Below are 18,001 nucleotides of genomic sequence, written 5' to 3'. Positions count from 1 at the left end.
CTATGATGCTTTATCCCAAAAAATAAAAGGCAAGACAATTCCACAAGGAGAACTTCATAATTTCCACCCCCTCTCCCCAAGAAAATTCTCATTCAGAGGATGATCTTGCCCTTTGTTTTAAAACATTTTCATTTTCAGACTGAGCAGTGCATATTCTGTTATCATGACCTGTTTGAGTGTCTAGTTTGAGGTTTTGAGGTTTAACTGTTTGTAGTTATCTTTATGGGGGAAGTGGTAAAAATATGCTTGCTAGCCCTTTTGTAACTTCAAAAGGATGAAGGAGTTTGTTCAAACTTTCCCAAACAAATCACCTCTGGGAAGAGACCTAATACTGAAAATGTTAGCCCAAAAGATTATTGTTCCAGAAAGTTTTGAGAATTTAGAAATTGTTTTGCAACTTTAACCATAGCAGTTGTGACTGCTGTAATCCACAGTTCCTTCAGTGTCCCAAAAGTAGTAGTTCTCATTTGACAGACATCATCTGATAAACAAAAATAGGCCTGCAATCTTGCTTTCAACTGGTAGTAACCTTCGTGTGAAGCTTGGCCCTCAGTTGGCAGCATACATCTTTCAACACAAGCCACCACCAGTAAGCAGGAAAGTACTAAACTATTCCTAGAAGCATAAATGTTGGTTCTGAAAGATTCCTACTTGCAATCCTATGTGGCTGTTACTTCTTCCAGACAACTGAGTCTTTTTGTGTTTCAAATTTATACAGAGCAATTGTGCCTCATTAGCTTGGATTTACGCTGCATAGACTAAATGCATAAATCATTGACATCTTTCAGAGCTGTGTGAAATCCTCAACTGATTTTAAAAGCTGTTTATCATGGTATTTCAATGTGCAGTTTAATCCCAATCTACACTATTGATTTTTCAATTAATTTTTTACTTGTATCTATGCATGAAAGAAGACAAACATTCACTCTAGATCAGCTTCAATAAAAGTGCTATGCAAAATTAATTTGCTGTGGCAGTGGAGTGAACAGAGGACTCTTAAGGTTTTTCTTTGACTTTGTTTCTCAACTTCCAGTAGCTTGCAATATTTGAATTGGGATGGTAAACAGATAAACTTTTCCTAATATGTTAAGAATACATGAATTATCTTAGACTTTTAGTTGTTTCTTTGATTATTTAACCTGTTAAATTCCTGGACACACAACATTTTGTCAAACAGTTGTGTTTCTTGTGAGATCAGCTGTTGTCTTTGTTATTTTGTGGTGATCAGAGCCCTGGGGAAAGTATTCATCTCCCTAAATCAGGAGTTTGGAAAAATTTTCAGAACATGGACCCTATCTTAATAAACATACTGGGATTGATTCTCAATTATTATGTTCCAGTGCTTGAACTGTAAGCCACCCTAGCGCTCCCTGTATCCTGGGCTGTGAAAGGGCCAAACCAGCTCTGTGTGAATTAGAGCATGCTCAGAGATCATATCAGGCATACTTCCCATTTCAGCATGGCTGCTGCCACCACAAGGAAGTCATTTGTGACCCTTGCAAAGTGAGAGTCCTAAGTCACCATTAACCATTTTGCAGCCTGTCTTTTAATAATCAGAAGAAAACCTTCAATTTTGAATAAAAAATACTCATCATTTACTTAAATTCCTTTTTATGATTGTAGTCAACCAGTTAGTGTGAAGCAGGTAGACATTTTTATGTACTCTCTCACCTGGGCTTCCATAATGCCAAGATTACATACAAAGTCACTTTTAACAAGATTTGCAATCAGCAGTTTTCTCCAAAATGCAGCTGTACATTCAGAGTCAGATCCTCAGCTGGTGTAAATCAATGTAGCTCCAATAAAAGTAAATGGATCATACCCTAAAATTTTAACAAATTGTGAAATGCACAATGTATTTCAAAATAATTAGAGCTTTCTTCCTTGTTGGCTTTCATGTTACAGAGGTGAACAGAATTGGTACAGCTTTATTTGCAGTAGGTGTAATACAGGTTAAGAAGATAGGATTTTGTTTCTTTGCAGTGGAACTCTCCTGATTTTGGCAGACCCACAGAATATCATTTGTCCTTTCCATTCTTTAATTATTTTAGAATATCATTTGTCTGCTTCCATTCTTTCCAAACTAACCATTTTCGTCAGCTTTACTATGATTATAAGGCTAGGAGAAGAGAATACCAATATTAGAAACAGTAGAATTGACACTTTAAATGTCATCTTTGGTTTTAAGATAGTGTCTCTAAAATTCAACTATTGCAATTGCCCTGTGTCTATAAGGACTTTTCACAGTGTGGTTGTTTTCAACCATCTTGTGACCATTATCAAAATTCAAAATCTTGTTGTGTGATATTTTAATGATAATACCAATATATATAGTAGTATATTTATCCAAGCATCAAAAAGGGCTTTACAAATTAAGGTAAGCATTATCTCCATTTTACAGATGAGGCACAGGAAAGTTGTGATTCAGTTGTGACGGAGAGAGGCAGAATTCAACTGACTCAGCAATTCAGGAATAGAACCAAGTTCTTCTGTTTTCAATCACTAGACCATTCTGCCTCGCTCAGTCACCATACTTCAAAGGACTGACTACCTTCTAACATTATAAAAGCATATAAAAGGAACACTATAGCAGATATAAACACTGGGAAAATGTGTTTTAAAAAACACTGGAAGAGTTTTTTTGTTTTGAGCATTTTCTAACATATAATGATTTAAATAACTGAATTCTAATTTTGGAAAATACTTTCTGCCAAAACAAAGCTCATTTCAGAAATAGCATTTTCTTCTCATATTTTGTTATCAAATTGTCTTTTTGATGATAAATTCATTGTATACATTTATACTGCTAGCTAGATTTTTACCTGCTGCTTCTCTCTTCTACTTTTCATGCCCTAAAAGGGGAGAGATTTTTGACATAGTTTCCATTCATTCTCATTAAAATCAGATAATTTACATTTTAACTTGTTCCAGGCATTTTAAGCAGTCTGATTGTATGGAATTGGGTCTATGGAATTAATTGCAAATTGGCTAGACATCTGTTCACTGAGATGGAAGACTTTTTTGGCTCAGTTTTTGTTTTTCTATATATTGTAGCTAAAGTGCATTAGTTAAAATTGCCACCATTTTCTATTGGAAATTCAGTTTTTGAGGTTTATAATTTGACCATTAAAAAAATATATCAAATTGAATCTTGTTCTATAAGATTTTATCCTGAGAGCAGTTAAACATTTTTTTATATATATTTCATTATCCAGTAATTTAGAATCAGTTGCCTATGCTATAGTTGGCTGGAACCATTTAATGTTTGACTTTAAATTTTAAAGTCCCTATTTCCCCCCATGCTAATCAGTATAAGTCTTCATCCTTAAAACCCTACTAGTTGTTCTTAATAACTAAGATTTCCTCAGCATTTGTCATATTTCCTCTATTTTTCTAAAGCAAAATTAGCAAATTTTAAAAGTGACCATTGTAAATATCTCCTCTCTGTATTTACATTGAACTTTATATGGTGCATAAACATGATGGGAACAATCAACGAAATGTCAGAAAACCTTTAAGAGGGCACTGATTAATTCTGAGGTGTTTGAAATTTTGGAGACTGGCCAGTTTCCAGTATTTACCTGGGACATTGAGTTACAGCTTCTTTTGCCAGAGTCAGAATTAGAAGAACCAATCTCAACCGCTTGTCCCTGCATCAATCTTTGACCTCCTTTGACCATCGCAGTCTGACCTGCCTCCCTCTGCAGCTGGTACATGACTGTCTCCTCAGGTCAGGGACAAGCAGTGGGGAGGGCAGGTCACGTTATGGGCTGTAGACAGGGAAGGACTTCTATGGAACCAGCATAATCTGAGCAGCAGAGCCCTGGAGGATGAGTGTGTTGCTCTCTGCCTGCTTTTGGTGGGTGGAAGTTAGTAAGGTGAGGAGGCAAAGAAAAGGAGAAGGAGCAGGGACAGGTAAAGAGAAGCTGGAGATGAATTTATTCAGCTTCTATTCCTCTGTATAGGTGAATATGCATCCAATTCCAGAGTGTCAATGATCCATCTTGATGCTCTAGTAGAGCTTCTTTGTTGACGGAAGTCAGCCATCCTTCCCATCCCATCCCAGTAATATTACTGGGGTATTAAAATTTAGAATGAGGAAGGCAAAACTTAAGAAACTATTTGTCTTCAGTAGCAAATTAATCTTCATTGGACTGGGATAATTATACCATAAATGTGACTGGCCCATGGGCAAAACCCGTCTTCTAACCTTTAGGCAATATTGTTTGCCAGTTTGGTCTCCTTATTAACAGAATATGCCTTGTTACTGAGGGAAAAGCTCACCAACTGATCCTTAATATGGGAAAATCATTTAAAGACTTTAATTTATGTTGACTTTTTAACGTGCACTATTGCAATTAAGTTTGATTAATGAAAGGTAAATTCCAGCCTCTACATTTAAAAAAAAATTCTTGTAAAGAACCTAATTAGCATGTTGGTTTATTTAGCCTCTAATGGCTTAATTGCATCCTATCATGCTATTTACAAATAGGCATCATTAAAGATTAATGATTGTGTGAAGGGAATTGCAGCATTCATACCAGCATTAGATATGAGAAAGAAATGGAGGGAAAAAATAATTAATAGAAAATCTGTTGCTTTTCTAATGCTTATATTCTCAATACACGTACCATATGATTCGTGGCTGTTCTGCTAATTATCAAGATACAAGAGAAAAAAGAGTAGGTCTGCCTATTTTGCAAGGAGCAGGTGGGCTGAACTTTTGCTGCTGAACGTGCACAGCTTCATTATGCTTTTAATTTGTTGATGCATTACTGTCTCCTAAGGTGAATGAAAACACATCCGTGCACGCGCACACACTCTCTCTCTCTCTCTCTCATTCCTTGTGACATTAGCAGTGAAGTATGCAAGTGAACTGAAAATAATATTTCTTCTGTTTAGCTCTGCATTGCAGAGCATCTGCATTTCAAATCAGCAGAGGATTCCCTGGGATGCTGAGAGGCAATCTGGAGTTTAGGGAATTTTCCTGCATAGTATTGGAACTTAGTACCTTCAGCAACCTTTCTCCTAAAATGAAAATATAAAATAAATCTAACAGAGGATATTTATCATAGTATTTTATTAGTGCCTATAAGAGCCACTTAGTTTGTCATAATTTTCAGTACAGTACTAAAGTTACAAAGAGGAGATTTAAAGACATTTTATCCAAACAGAATTTTGACCTTGCTACTGCCAATTTGGAGAGCGAAAAAAACTTTTTGCTTTTTCTGTCAGTAAGTTAATTAAAGTGGGTATTCGATAGGAGTCTAAGAATAACAAAATCAAATGTTCAGGTTACCTCTCCTAAGTGCCCCTCCTTTTTGGCTTAAAATGTTAGTCATCTGCACTCAGAGTTCTATTAGTGGTAGACAAAATATTTTTAAATCTAGGATTTTACAAAGGGATTTTTATTTTACCCCTATTTTTGTCAGTAAAGTTGTATGTTTCAGTACATTGTGTCTCCTTATCCTGGAGCTTCCCATTTTAGGAAACAGCATTATGAATATCTCAGCTGTCAGACTGAGCACGTAGTGGTTAAAACCAAGTTAGAACAGCATTGTTAGTAGACACAGAACCAAAACAGGAGCTACATGAGTGTTTAACTTACAGCTGTTCCATTTTCAGCTCTCAGAACTGTGGGGCATATTTTTCCATTCATATTAATTGAATTTTAAAGTGACCTTGTACATGTATTGATTTGAATTAAAATTTTCTACATCAAGGGCAAGTTGGCACATATCCTACAGGCGAAATATTAAAAATCCAAGTGCTGTCTAACAGGGTATCGACAGAAGAAGTTGCAGTTTAATGGGAAAAGTTTGCTTTAGAAGGGAAAAAATGTTGCCCACTTTAATTAAATTGAAAAGCAGCAGATCTCTACACTGATAGTAGCTCCCTATGATTATCAGCTGTGCGGGGCAAGGGGGTACATTGAGTGTTCATTTAAAAAGGACTGGCCAGGTGGGGCTTGACCTCCAAAAGAAGAGACCTACATTGCTGGAGCTCAGAGTAGAACTATCAAATTACTCCCTTTGTAAGGGCTATTAGTGTTTTATTCCCTACTATCAGATGATCTGCAGGGCCACAGCTGTATGCCTGAAAATGTAAATTATACTCCAGAGCTAGATCTTTTCCAAGCATGAATTCCTATTGTCTGGGCCAAGTTAGCCCCACATGTGCAAGAACAAAACTTATTCCTCTGAGGATTCTCTGTAGGAGAACTGTAAAATGCTGTTGAGATCAAGACGAAAGACCTGTAAAGCAATTTATAACTTCTTATGACATTTGATCATTTACAGACAAAATCAAAGTGTTTATAGTTGTAAATAGTATGGACTCTGTTCCACACTGAAAGGAGCTATGGGGCACTCTTGTGGCTTCCAGATCTCACAGCATTCCCCACTTAGGTGACAGGCTGTTGTACAGCCATTGCTGAGTGCAGTATTACTGGCCTCATTCTTTCAGTGACATTACAGAAATTACGATTAATCATTCTTTACCACAGTGACCTTTCCAAAATTTCTGCCTCTAGTTCTGTTCCATTCCCTAATCTGCTTGACAGGAGCCACAACCCTTTCAATTTGTGGATTACTCCGTTCCTAGAATAAATTAATTGCTGAAACCCCCACTCCCTCTTTTTCAGCCATAAAAACTACTGGAACTCCACTCTCAAGAAAACATTGGTACGAAATAGAAAACGTAATATTCCAACACCTGGCAGCTGTGAAGAACCCAGAATGATAATTTTTAAAACGTAACTTTAGAAAGAGTGAAAGTTGCAATGTACCTAAGTGCTAAAATTCAGAACTTTCAGCACATATTTCAATAACAGATTCTTTCCTTTATTTGTTAAATTCATGTATATATATGTCATTTATAAAAGAGGGCAGGTGGCCTTGCAGTAAAGTTGTGTTACAGTGAGTAAAAGACCCAGGATAGATTTCAGGACCTTTGTCTTCTGTGCCCCAGGATGGAGCTTTAACTTGCCCAGTTCTTTACAAACACAAGTTTTTCTCCTCATCTCAGTCTCCATTCCAAGAAGTTTAAGGCGCATCATGTACAGGCTTTAAAGTCGTCCTCAACCAACTCTCTTGGACCTGAGAGCAATGTCCTGTCCTAGGCCTGAGGAAACTGAACAAATACATATGCCAGCTCAGATTCAGGATGGTTACACTTGCCTCCATCAATCCATCTCTTCAGGTTCAAGACTGGTTCATGACTAGGCACATAATTCTACGTAGCCATCCACGTAGCCCACAGGATGCCCTCGAGATTTGCATTGAGGCTCAATCACCAGCAGTCCAAAGTACTGCCCTGTGGACTTTGCACAGCATCAAGGATCTTCATAAAATGCCTAGCAGTCATGGTGCCCATCTGAGAAGAAAGCATTCACTTCTGCCTGTACCTGGATAATTGTCTGATGAAGACAAAATTTGGCAGGAGATGGCAGCAAGCTTGGGATATGCCCTCTTCCTGTTCTTCCAGCTAGGTGTCCTGGTGAACAATAAAAAATCATCTCTTATCCTGTCACAGCTGTATACAGGCCTCCTAGAGCCACTTTATCCTGTTTACAGGGGCCAATGTGAGAATGAGAATCTCACACCAAGCCTTGAGAATTACTAAAAGTGGTACAATGATAACTAGGAGTCATGAGTTGAAATTAAGAAAAGAAGAATAAAGGCAAAACATCAGGAAAAACCTATTGAGAATGAGATTTGTTAGAATGTGGAATAATCTGTTAAGGTTATCAGTAGAAGCACCATCACTCTGGTGCATTTTAATCTAAACTGGACAAAGTCCTGGAGAACATATAGTAGGAAATAGCTCTCTACTGGCTGGGAGTTGGATTTAAATAATCTAAAAGATATTTTCTCACTTTTATGATTTTTCATTGAGGAAAAACTATGTAATGCTGTCTGTATAACTAATCACAAAGACAGAAATCCTTGTTGCAGACACATCCTTTTAACAACCTTAAAACTCAAACTAATCTTTGAAAAGTAAATTGATATTACATTAAAATGCTTTCTTAATTATTGTATTTTTTCAGTAATTAAGGCTTATTTCTGTTCTTATACTCCACTGGACCCTACAGACTTCCTTTGACACTAGTTTTACTTTTTATATGTTTACTCTGTATAGAATAAATTAGAAATAGAGGAGTAACTATCCCTTTACAACTATTGAAATTGTAACTTTTTTTTACTCTTGTAACTGTAATCTACCCCTGCAACTGCTTCATTCCCCTACTCTTTTTATTTTTTTCCCAAAGGGGCATCAAGCTAACCTTTTGTTTAATTTTTTTATTAAGTCGAAGTTACGATGAAATGTTAACATACTACATGTTACATTACTTATGCAGGATCAAGTTAATATTCAAAAATTCTGACTAAATATTCTGGCTTGCTGGTTGGGGAGCCTTCCTCCTCTGAGTATGATAGAAAGGGTGACTCATTTTCCAAATAAGTATTCTTTTTTGGGGGACTTGTTATGTTTGTGTACTTGATGCGTGTGACCCTAAGAGCCCTACTGCCTGCTAGCATAGGTACTCTGTCTCTCCTGAGACCGACCCAACTATCTCACTTCACCCAATCTCTTGCCATCATATTTATCCAAAAGGTAAGAGTGTAAGTTTCATATAAAAGTTACCACCACTCTGGTTATTAATATCACTGTAAAATGCATGTGTTTATGTTACATGTGAAGTTATGAATTCCCTCTGTATGATGTTACTAGAACACGTTTTAAGACAAGACAATCTGGCTTATGTAAAGGTGATAAACAGGTCTGTCTTAAACAAAGAGAAGTGGGTTTACCTCAATTTACATATTAGCAGTAAACAAAGCCATCAAGCTAGACCAGGGGGTTATCCTGATCCTGAACTCGACAGAGAATTAACGTGGGTCCTGTGCACCAGGAAGAGACAGGAGACTGAATCTCCCAGAGGCCTTCCTGACTAGTAAGACAAAAACAATCCTTTGGGGATATAAGGAACAAAATGATACTCCATCTTTATCCTTCATCTTAGGAGACAAAAAAACAAAGCAATTTGATCTATGTAATGGGTCCTGGCCAGGCCAACCAGTAAAAGCAGAAAGGAGACCGTGGGTGAGAGAAACCATCTTGAACAAAGACTGCATCTTGGTTGATTGAGTTTTTGACTTTTAGCTGTGTCTTTTCACTTGTATTTGCTTGTAGCCATTTTTACCTTTATCTCTTTTACTTGGTATCACTTAATCTGTGTACTTTTATAATGAAAGCAAGTTTATTAACAAATCAGCAGTGTTGCGTAAGTTCCATAAAGAGTGTGCTTCTGTAAAGCTAACAGCTTCGGAGTGTTTTGCTGTCTCCATAAAGGCGGTGAACCTCACACTTTCTCTGTGAGGATTCAATGAGAGGGACTGGTCCCTGCAGTAGGGTGATTTTGGAGGCAGATTTGAGACTGGAAAGGTACTATGGTCAGCCTACAAAGAGTAACCAGGTTGTTCAAAGCCAGAGGAAGGCTTGTGGGCTGCTGACAGTAGGGAGGCCATTTGTCCTGTTATAAACCAGTCTTTTTGTGTTCTTTGTTCCCCATGTGTTAATGAGAGAAACTGAGACATGGTTTTATCTGGTACTGGACAAGGGAAGCCATGAAGAAGAGCATGCCTTTCCACCCATGACAGCATAACCTCTCACACATGGTGTGTGAGAGACTATGCCAGCAGAGGTGGGGGTCGTGGAGGTGCACTTTTCATTATAGCAGTCCCCTTACAGGATGACCTTGCACACACAGTGTATGCGATCTCACCTGGAGGGGGATGGGCATGCCAGCAGGGACAAGACCACGCCATTCCGCACGTTCCAGAATGTGAGACATTCCAGGAATGTGAAGCGTGGCCACAAGTCACCCAAGGTTTCAAGACAGACAGTGATCAAACCCATTACTGCTCTGGGTGAACCCCAAAATGTCAAAGCATAGAAGTTTTTCCAGTACATATTTTACGATGCCACAATTGCATAGGAGAAGTCACATTGCATGTAATGTGCAGTACAAAGTCTTGCTGCTAACAGTAAAAAAGATCCCCTCCCCCTTTTCCATTTTTGTTAAAGCGAAAATATTTTGCTTTAAACCCTCAACATGCATTTCAGGGGTAGCATTAGAAAAGTCTGCTGATTCTTTTAAAAAATATTTCTTATGCATGCAGTTACGTTGGGAAGCATAAAATATATTGAAAACAATCACATTTGCTCTATATTTTTGACATATTGTGTTTTGTTAATTTAAGGAGGAGAGAGTTGTTTGGCAGTGTCATATCTGTACAGGTGAATTTCATGATCTCAAACATTTTCAGACACAAATGGTCTACACTATTTACTTATTCTGTATTTTATCATCTGCCTTTCTTTCTCACACATGCACACAGTATTTTTGATCTTTATTTTCATCTTCCTGTAAAATGTTGCAAACCGAAATTCCCACAAATGTTAGTAATTAACTCCATGACCTCGTGAATGCAGATTTCACCCAGCTCTCTTTCAGCGTTGTTTTTGTCCTTGTCTTGTTATTGACAGGTTACCTTAGGAAAAGTGCTAAAAGTGATAGTGGTGATGCGGAGTCTCTTCATTGACCGGACAATAGTAAAAGGATATAATGAAAATGTCTACACTGAAGATGGCAAGGTAGGGTTTTCACATCTCTAGCCGGGCTAAACTTCATACTTACCTTATACCTGTTTTTTGAGAAACTGCAAAAAAGAAGTCTCATCACAAGTAAGTTTGCAAACAAGAAACCATCACAAGAGGCTGGGCTGATGTTTTGCAAACATTTCAGCTTTAAATTTAGCATGCTTCACTCAGATTTTTTCATACCCAAGTGTCTGATTTTTCTCTTAGTTCTGGTGCCCTTGCTTGAATTTCTAATTTATCACCTTAGACCACATTTGCCTCCATTAATGGTGTCTACTGAGGAAACATTTTTTCAGTGTACCAGCACATCAGTAGCCCAGGGTTCACATTTCTCGTCTCTGAGAGCCACTGGAAAATCTTGGGCTAGTTTTATACTTAAGTTGATAAACTCTGCTATGAAAATCATTGGTAGCCCTCAATAAGTTGCTGGTTAGTAATAGTGCATCTTGAACAGCAGCTGTTAAAGAAAGTATAACCTGTATTTCCTTGAGTGATTTGCTTTATGAAAAATTCAACCTGCTTGAACCTCTACTTTCTTTTGACTGCACACACTCCATATGGCTCTCTGTATAGCATCAAAAGATGTTAATGGGACCTGACAGCCTTCAGCTTAGTTTTATTTTCTCTTTTCAGAGTGGACTAGGCTCTCTTGCTGAAACACCCACCACAACTCACCCTTGCTAGTAACAAGTACTGAGCACCTCTGTCATTCACGTTCTCTCGGGAGCTTTCTCCCCTTCTTATGAATCCCATAAAAATACAAAGTTCTTTATAGCTAGATGAGCATGGGGCATCCATAGGTCATGTTATAATGAGAGATTTTTTTCATTCAAAAGAGGAACCTGTTTTTTAGCATACAGCAGTATGTTATGTGCTGACCCTTGAGTTCAGTGGCTGAGTCTGAACCTCTCTTCCAGAGAAGAAATTAAGAACTATCTGTTAAAGGGAAGTACAGCTTTATTTTCTCCCTTTTGGAGTGGGGAGAATAGAAATTGCTTGACAGCGCACTGGTTTTAAATCAGATACACCATGGAGCAGGAGATATTTTGGATATTAGTGAATAAAAGGAGACTTTTAAAAACCATAAAACCTCTGGTCTTGCATGCAAGTAAAATGATAATCCTACTCCCCTTTAAAAAGCATTGATAATTTGATGAGAGGAGTGTACCATTTCACCTTCACATCCAGTCTTTGCCAACACCTGCAGTGAGACTATATGAACTTGTCACTTGTCAGCTCATTATTCCACTAGGCTAGTCTAGGACTTTACTAGTCCCAAACCCAAAGGCCCAAATTATTTGCAGGTATAAGCAGGCATAACTCTTTTGAGTTTGACGGAGCTGTGTCCAGTTAAACCAGCAGCAATTTTGACTTTAAAATGTTGAGTGAATAAATATGTAGCTTGCTAGCTTGCCCAACTGGAATACATATTGACAAGCAGTGGGCTACCTGTTTTTCCCTAATTAAATAAGTTGGTAATTGGAGAGGAAGAGCAGGGCTGAACTCATGCAGTAATGCTCTTTACTTACTGTGTCTACCGGGAAGGCGTGATTATAGTAAATTTCATTTCCTTTTCCCTTGCAACAGACACTGTGGGTAAAGCATTTTAGAGCAGTTGCTCCAGTTCTTCTACTCCCAGCCTGAACCAAAAAGGAGACAGAGGAATAGCAGGAAATTGAGAGAACTGTGGAGAGATTTCAGACATCTTTTAGAGAGAGAGAGAGAGAGATTAAGAGTCAATCCTTAGGATCGCAAAAGGAGTTAGGAAGAAATTTTCCTTATGAGCAGGTTATTTGATAGGTTTCTTGGAAGTATCTGGTATTCATCACTCTGAGAGAGAAAATTCTTGACTAAATGGACCAAAGGTTTAATCTACTATGGCAATTCCAGTGTTTCTGTCTTTATCATAAACCAAATAGGAAAGAGAAGTTAAAACAATAGTAGTAGTTACATTGTGCTTTGTGTTTAAATTGCTGTACAAACATCATTCACTTAATTTTCCCAACATTCCAGTGGGGCAGATCCAGTAACAGTTTAAGGTGAAATGTGCACAGGAAGTGGCTTGGAGGAAAGGATGGGGAGAGTTTGGACAGAAGAGGCAGCAGAAGTAAGAAGCGCCCCCTCACTGGAGAGTTCCAAGACAGAAATAGGAGGCCAAAACTGGATGTTTAAGTGTGAAGATAGGGCCAGGAGATGATCTGAGGTTAGAGGGGAAGGTGGATCAGAAGAGAAACACGAAGGCAAATGTAGGTGTGTCAGGGGCGTGAGTAAGTTTTATGTGGTTTTGATCTTTGAGAGGAACAATGTTACATTAAATACTGAGGAGTTCGGTATGAGAGTGGGGGAAATATTGATACTTTTAAGGATCCGAGTCTGAGTTCTAGATGCAGTGAGTTTGGTGGATTCTCCTGGACACTGTTGAGCCACACAGGGTTAGCATAGTTAGGAACAATTGGTAGTTGCAGAAAAAAATTGGGATTAGAATAGCCAGGTTATTACAGGTCATTATGGAAGTACATTGGCAGAACTGAGTAAGGAAGCTGCCAAATAGCTAGCTTCTACTCTATTGGAGTTCAGCAAATGCAATTAGTCAATCATTTTTATTCATATGAGAAAAAAATAACACTGTATTCAAAATGAAGAGGAAAAAATAAATCTAGCAGATGGTCTTAACCTAACATGGGGAGAAATTGGACTTTTTTTTTTTTAAAAAAGATTTCTGCATACTGGCAAAGAAATAAGAACCAGTAATTTTCTGAAAAGGTCTGGTTGTATTTGAATTATGAATAAGGCCCTAATTAACTTGCAATATTGCAGAAATTGTGGATTCCACAATATTAAGCTTCCACCTAAACCTTGACAGCAGGAGTCCTGCCATGTATGGGGCTGACAGCGGGAGTCCCCGCTCTGAGTCCCGGGCTGCCAACAGCAAAAGATCGTGGAAGAATAATAATGGACTTTATTACCTCAAATAAGAAGATCTGTTGTTACTTTTCTGCAGTGTACAATGGCTTGTCCACAACTCAGCTGCAATTTTTTTTGACAATCTTGCTATTCCAATAGGGCCCTAATTATGAAGCATTCAAAAGACCTGCCAAACTTGCTTTTGCCAGATTGCAAACAATACACCACACATCTTTTTCTTGGATTTTTTGGAAAAACAATAGGTGAGATTTGGCAGTTTTTTCCATAGAGTAGATGCTGTATTCTGATAGTTGTGCAATCTCCTCTGCTTTACTGCTGGCCCATTACATCCACTACATAGTGATGGATTTTAATTAGTTTGTAGCTATAGTGGTGGTATTGTGCCTCCCCAACTTAAAACTTGGACATACTCATAGTGCACTGGAATCCAGACATGGAAAGTAATTATTAGTAAGGCTAAGTTTTTGTCATGGTTATTTTTAGTAGAAGTCACAGACAGGTCATGGACAATAAAGAAAATTTCACGGAAGCCCATGACCCATCACTGACTTTTACTAAAAATAACCATGATAAAATGGGAAGGGGCTGTACAGCTGCGGGGTGGCTGGAAGCTCCATGGCCCCCACCACCCATGGTTGCTCAGAGCTCCTGTGTCCCCAAGCCCCACCATGGTGCCTGGCAGGGAGCTGCGGGGGGTCCCCCTGCCCCACCGTGGTGGCTCAGAGCTTGGGGGCCTGGTGCCTCAGGCGGTGCAGGTAGCTCATAGCTCCATGCTGCTGCGGGAAGGCGGCGATGGGACCCTGCAGTTCCCAGCTGCCAGGGCTGAAGTCACGGAGGTCTTTGGAAGTCACGGATTCCATGACTTCTGCAACCTCTGTGACAAAATCGTAGCCTTAATTATTAATAATGCCATCCATATTCCTGAAAAAATAAATCAATGCAGCTCATCCTTGAGGGCAGGCTTTCATGAACTGAGCCATTAGTATCCTAATTCTGCTATAGAAATAAAATTGCAGTAAGATTTGTTTAGTGAGACAAGGTGGGTGAGATAATATCGTTTAGTGGAGCAACTTCTGTTGGTGAGAGAGACGAGCTTTAGAGCTACACAGAGCTGCTCTTCAGGTTTGTTTAGAGTGCTGACAGGCTGCTTTTCTGTAAATACAGAGATGGGGAAGAACCATGACATGGCATATTTGGCGTGGGTATTTAACATTACTGCACAGCCAAATTCCTAATTCTGCATTAGTTAGACTTACTTAAGGAAACATAAGTGTCTCAGCTGAATTTTCATGTTCAGGAACTTGGGTTATGTTAATGCTATGGCTTCATTAATTACCCCATATCAATTTAAAAAAAATAAAAAAAGGCAGCTTTTAGCCTCCTAGCATAAGAGAGGAAAAGAAATAGTAGTATCAAAGGAAAGCTTCAAAGACAGCCAGAACTGTCTCTTGGGTAATTTCTGATCCCTGCATTCTTTCCACTTCAAAGCTGGATGTGTGTGTGTTTGGGTGAAAGGGGGGGTTGAATCCGATTTCTCTAATAAGTGTTGGCACCAGCCGTGTTTGATATTAGATGCAGGGAACATTTTGATTTGTTATCGCCTTTGAAATTGTTCAGATGACCTTCAGAAAATGGTCTCTTGTTACTTATACTAGGGATGGGTGGGGAGAGTGGGGCACTGGGGGGAAAAAAGCCCCAATTTAATTCAGATGCAGAGGATGCCTCGAAATTGTGCTTTCAGCAGTTTTTTAGATACAAATGTGTATCTTGATTGAAAGTGAAAAGTTGAAGAATAATAGATCTGTAACAATGCATTCTTTAGTACCCCTGCCTTATTCCTCTGTTTTCATGGAGAAAAGTAGACAGTCATTTAAGGTGCCTGCATATGTTTCGGGTTTTTTTTAAACTTGGATAACATCAGGTCTGTAAGACTTTCATTACTTTTGCTGCTTTTGAGTATTCATGCCAAATAATGAGCATTCTGTACCTGTTGAATTCATCCAAATGCAGCATCTAAAATAGAAATTTTTGCAGTTTAATTCAAAAATTTTAAAGGATCATATATTTGTCCTGGAGAATGATCATCACTGGAGATTAAAACTGAATAACAAATATGCTTTCCAATTATAACACAAGATTTGCAACCAACCAACCAACCAACATTCAGTTAGATGAAAATAGCTAGAAAACAAACTCTAAATTAATTTTCTGTGTCTTAAATTGTAGAGTTAGCTTTACAAGCATGCGTATTTGTTACTAAAATGTAAGACTGCCTTTCCCTATTCCTGTGTTGCCTCTCTCCAGTTATACAAAAGGGAGCTGCTAAGGTCATCTTTCTCACACACATTCCCCACTCCCCTACCACCACCAAATCAAGTTAGTTTCACATCCTGACCTTGAATGTCTTTTATAACTCTCTCTCTATCTTTAATTCTTCATTCTTGTATGTCATCATGTCACCCACTGCTCTGTAAGTAATGCTAGCCTTGACTGCCTAGTTGTCCAGTTCTCCTGCAACTGACTCCATGCCAACTCTCAAGCATGAAACACACTTCTTGAGCTGATCCGTAAGGTCACTCTACCTTCTCCTCCCTCCAAGGCTAGCATTACTGACAGAGGAAGTGGGGGTGCTGGAGCCTGAAGCCCTGCAGCCAGAGCTCGAAGCCCCGTGGCCAGGAGATGGGGGCCAGGGCAAAGCCTGAAGCCATGTGGCCAGAGCCTGGGGCCTGCCACTGCGCAGCCAGAGCCCAGGACTGGAGCCTGATGCCCTGCAACCAGAGCTTGCTGCCCTACCACCCCAGGACTGAAGCCCAAAGCCTGAGCCCCAGCATCCCTGGGAAGGTGGGCAACTTACTGGCTGCCTGCTCCTACAGCATTGTGCCCTGGTGACTCTAGAAGGGGCAGGGCCCAACCCCTGCTTCTGGCCCCAGCATTCAGGAGCAACAGGGAGTGGGCTCTACTTTGCCCTCCCCCCATCTCAGCCCAGGAGGCTGTGGCTGCATTTGAGAAATGCTGCCATAGACCTACCCTCACTTATTGTGTCTTGTTTCAATGTAGTTTGTAACCTCTGTGGAGTTGGGACCATGTCTTTCTAAGGAGTTCTGATCATTATTGGAGCCTTTGGGCATTACCATAACAAAAAAAAATCAAAATAATTTATTTTAAAGAAGGAGGTTAACCAAACAAAATTAACCCTATTTATATGTAAGAATGCAAACTTTAGCAGAACTTAGTAAATAGGATCTGTTCCTATTTGTTGCCAAACACTTCTATTGTCTGATTTCTCCTCTGTGTTTAAAAAACAAAACAAAACAAAAACTTGTTAAAATGTATAAACAATAGTATAATTAAGTGATAAAAATAACTCCAATGCAGTGTTAACATTATGCGTTTAAGCCCAAGCGTAAATCTTTGCAGGATTGGGGCTGTAGGTTGGTAGTTCTTTGGGGCATGTATCATGTCTACCTCTGTACAGGGCTCCAGTCCTGTTTGGCCATCTAGGTGCTACCCAAGAGAACTAATAATCAGGGCCCTGTTTACTTCATGGCACAATGGAACCAAAAATTATAGCTGCCCTTAAATTCCACAGCAATATTAGTTTATTCTACTGCCATTAAATACCCTGCATTCCCATCCTCCACTCATATACATTCAAACACCTCTCTGGCTCATAAATGAAAAAAACTCATTGATCTAAAATTCTTCATTTTAAACAGTGTTTATTTTTCCTGATGGGTTTTTCCTTACTCTCTTCAAGTGTCCTGGCTCCATTTCTTGGCTCCCATAATGCCAAGTAATCCAGCTCAGAACCTCATTCGTTCTCAGGAGTGGGGAGCTTTTAGCTGGCTTCAGCGGTTTCACCTTCCCAGCTCGCTGGGTTTTAGCTGGTATGCTGTTGTCATGCAACAGCCCAAACTTTTGGCCCCTTCCACTTCCTGGCTACAAACTGGACATGCCCATTCTGACACCTTATTACTCTCTGCTGCCTGGCTCCATGGAAGAGCATGCACTTTAATCCAGTTAATTCCCCTTTATGGGGAAAGTTGGAGTGCAAGACACAGCTGCATGTAAGTCCCAGAAGGGCAGGGAGCCAGAAGACAAAATGCTGGGCACATAGCTACAACAAAACAGCAAATTCTGTGGCAGAAATGCTGAATTCCATTGTATCTGGGGAAAATGCCAATTTCTATGGCTGCAGAATCATGGCGTCCATAGGGCTGTGGCAGAAGTGAATGGATCAGGCCACAGAGCTATCGTTTCAAATACTGCACAGACTCTCCAGCATTTTACTTTTACTGCTTCTTGATGTTTTCTACTCATGCATAAAGGTTAGAAATGATTTTTTTAAATGAAAGCGAAGTATCTCTGCAGCACAATTCTTCAATAAGTGTGATTTCCATGGTAAGAT

At 39.1% G+C, this 18,001-nt stretch overlaps 1 protein-coding gene across 2 annotated transcripts in view; it reads left to right on the top strand.

Annotated features, from left to right (window-relative positions):
* Nucleotides 1-18,001, top strand: part of MED27 (mediator complex subunit 27) — a 156,050-nt gene that overhangs the window by 116,577 nt on the left and 21,472 nt on the right. The window contains exon 5 of one of the 2 annotated variants that reach the window (XM_030535675.1): nt 10,555-10,662. The exons of the other annotated variant lie outside the window; for it this stretch is intronic. Coding sequence (XP_030391535.1) covers nt 10,555-10,662 — 108 coding nt within the window. The remainder of the gene's footprint in view (nt 1-10,554; nt 10,663-18,001) is intronic. 2 annotated transcript variants of the gene reach the window in all.

This window comes from Gopherus evgoodei, chromosome 16 (assembly GCF_007399415.2).
Source record: "Gopherus evgoodei ecotype Sinaloan lineage chromosome 16, rGopEvg1_v1.p, whole genome shotgun sequence".
In the NCBI taxonomy this organism is placed as follows: Eukaryota; Metazoa; Chordata; order Testudines; family Testudinidae; genus Gopherus; species Gopherus evgoodei.
Note: the sequence above shows the minus strand (reverse complement) of the source record. Positions and strands in the feature narration are given on the sequence as shown.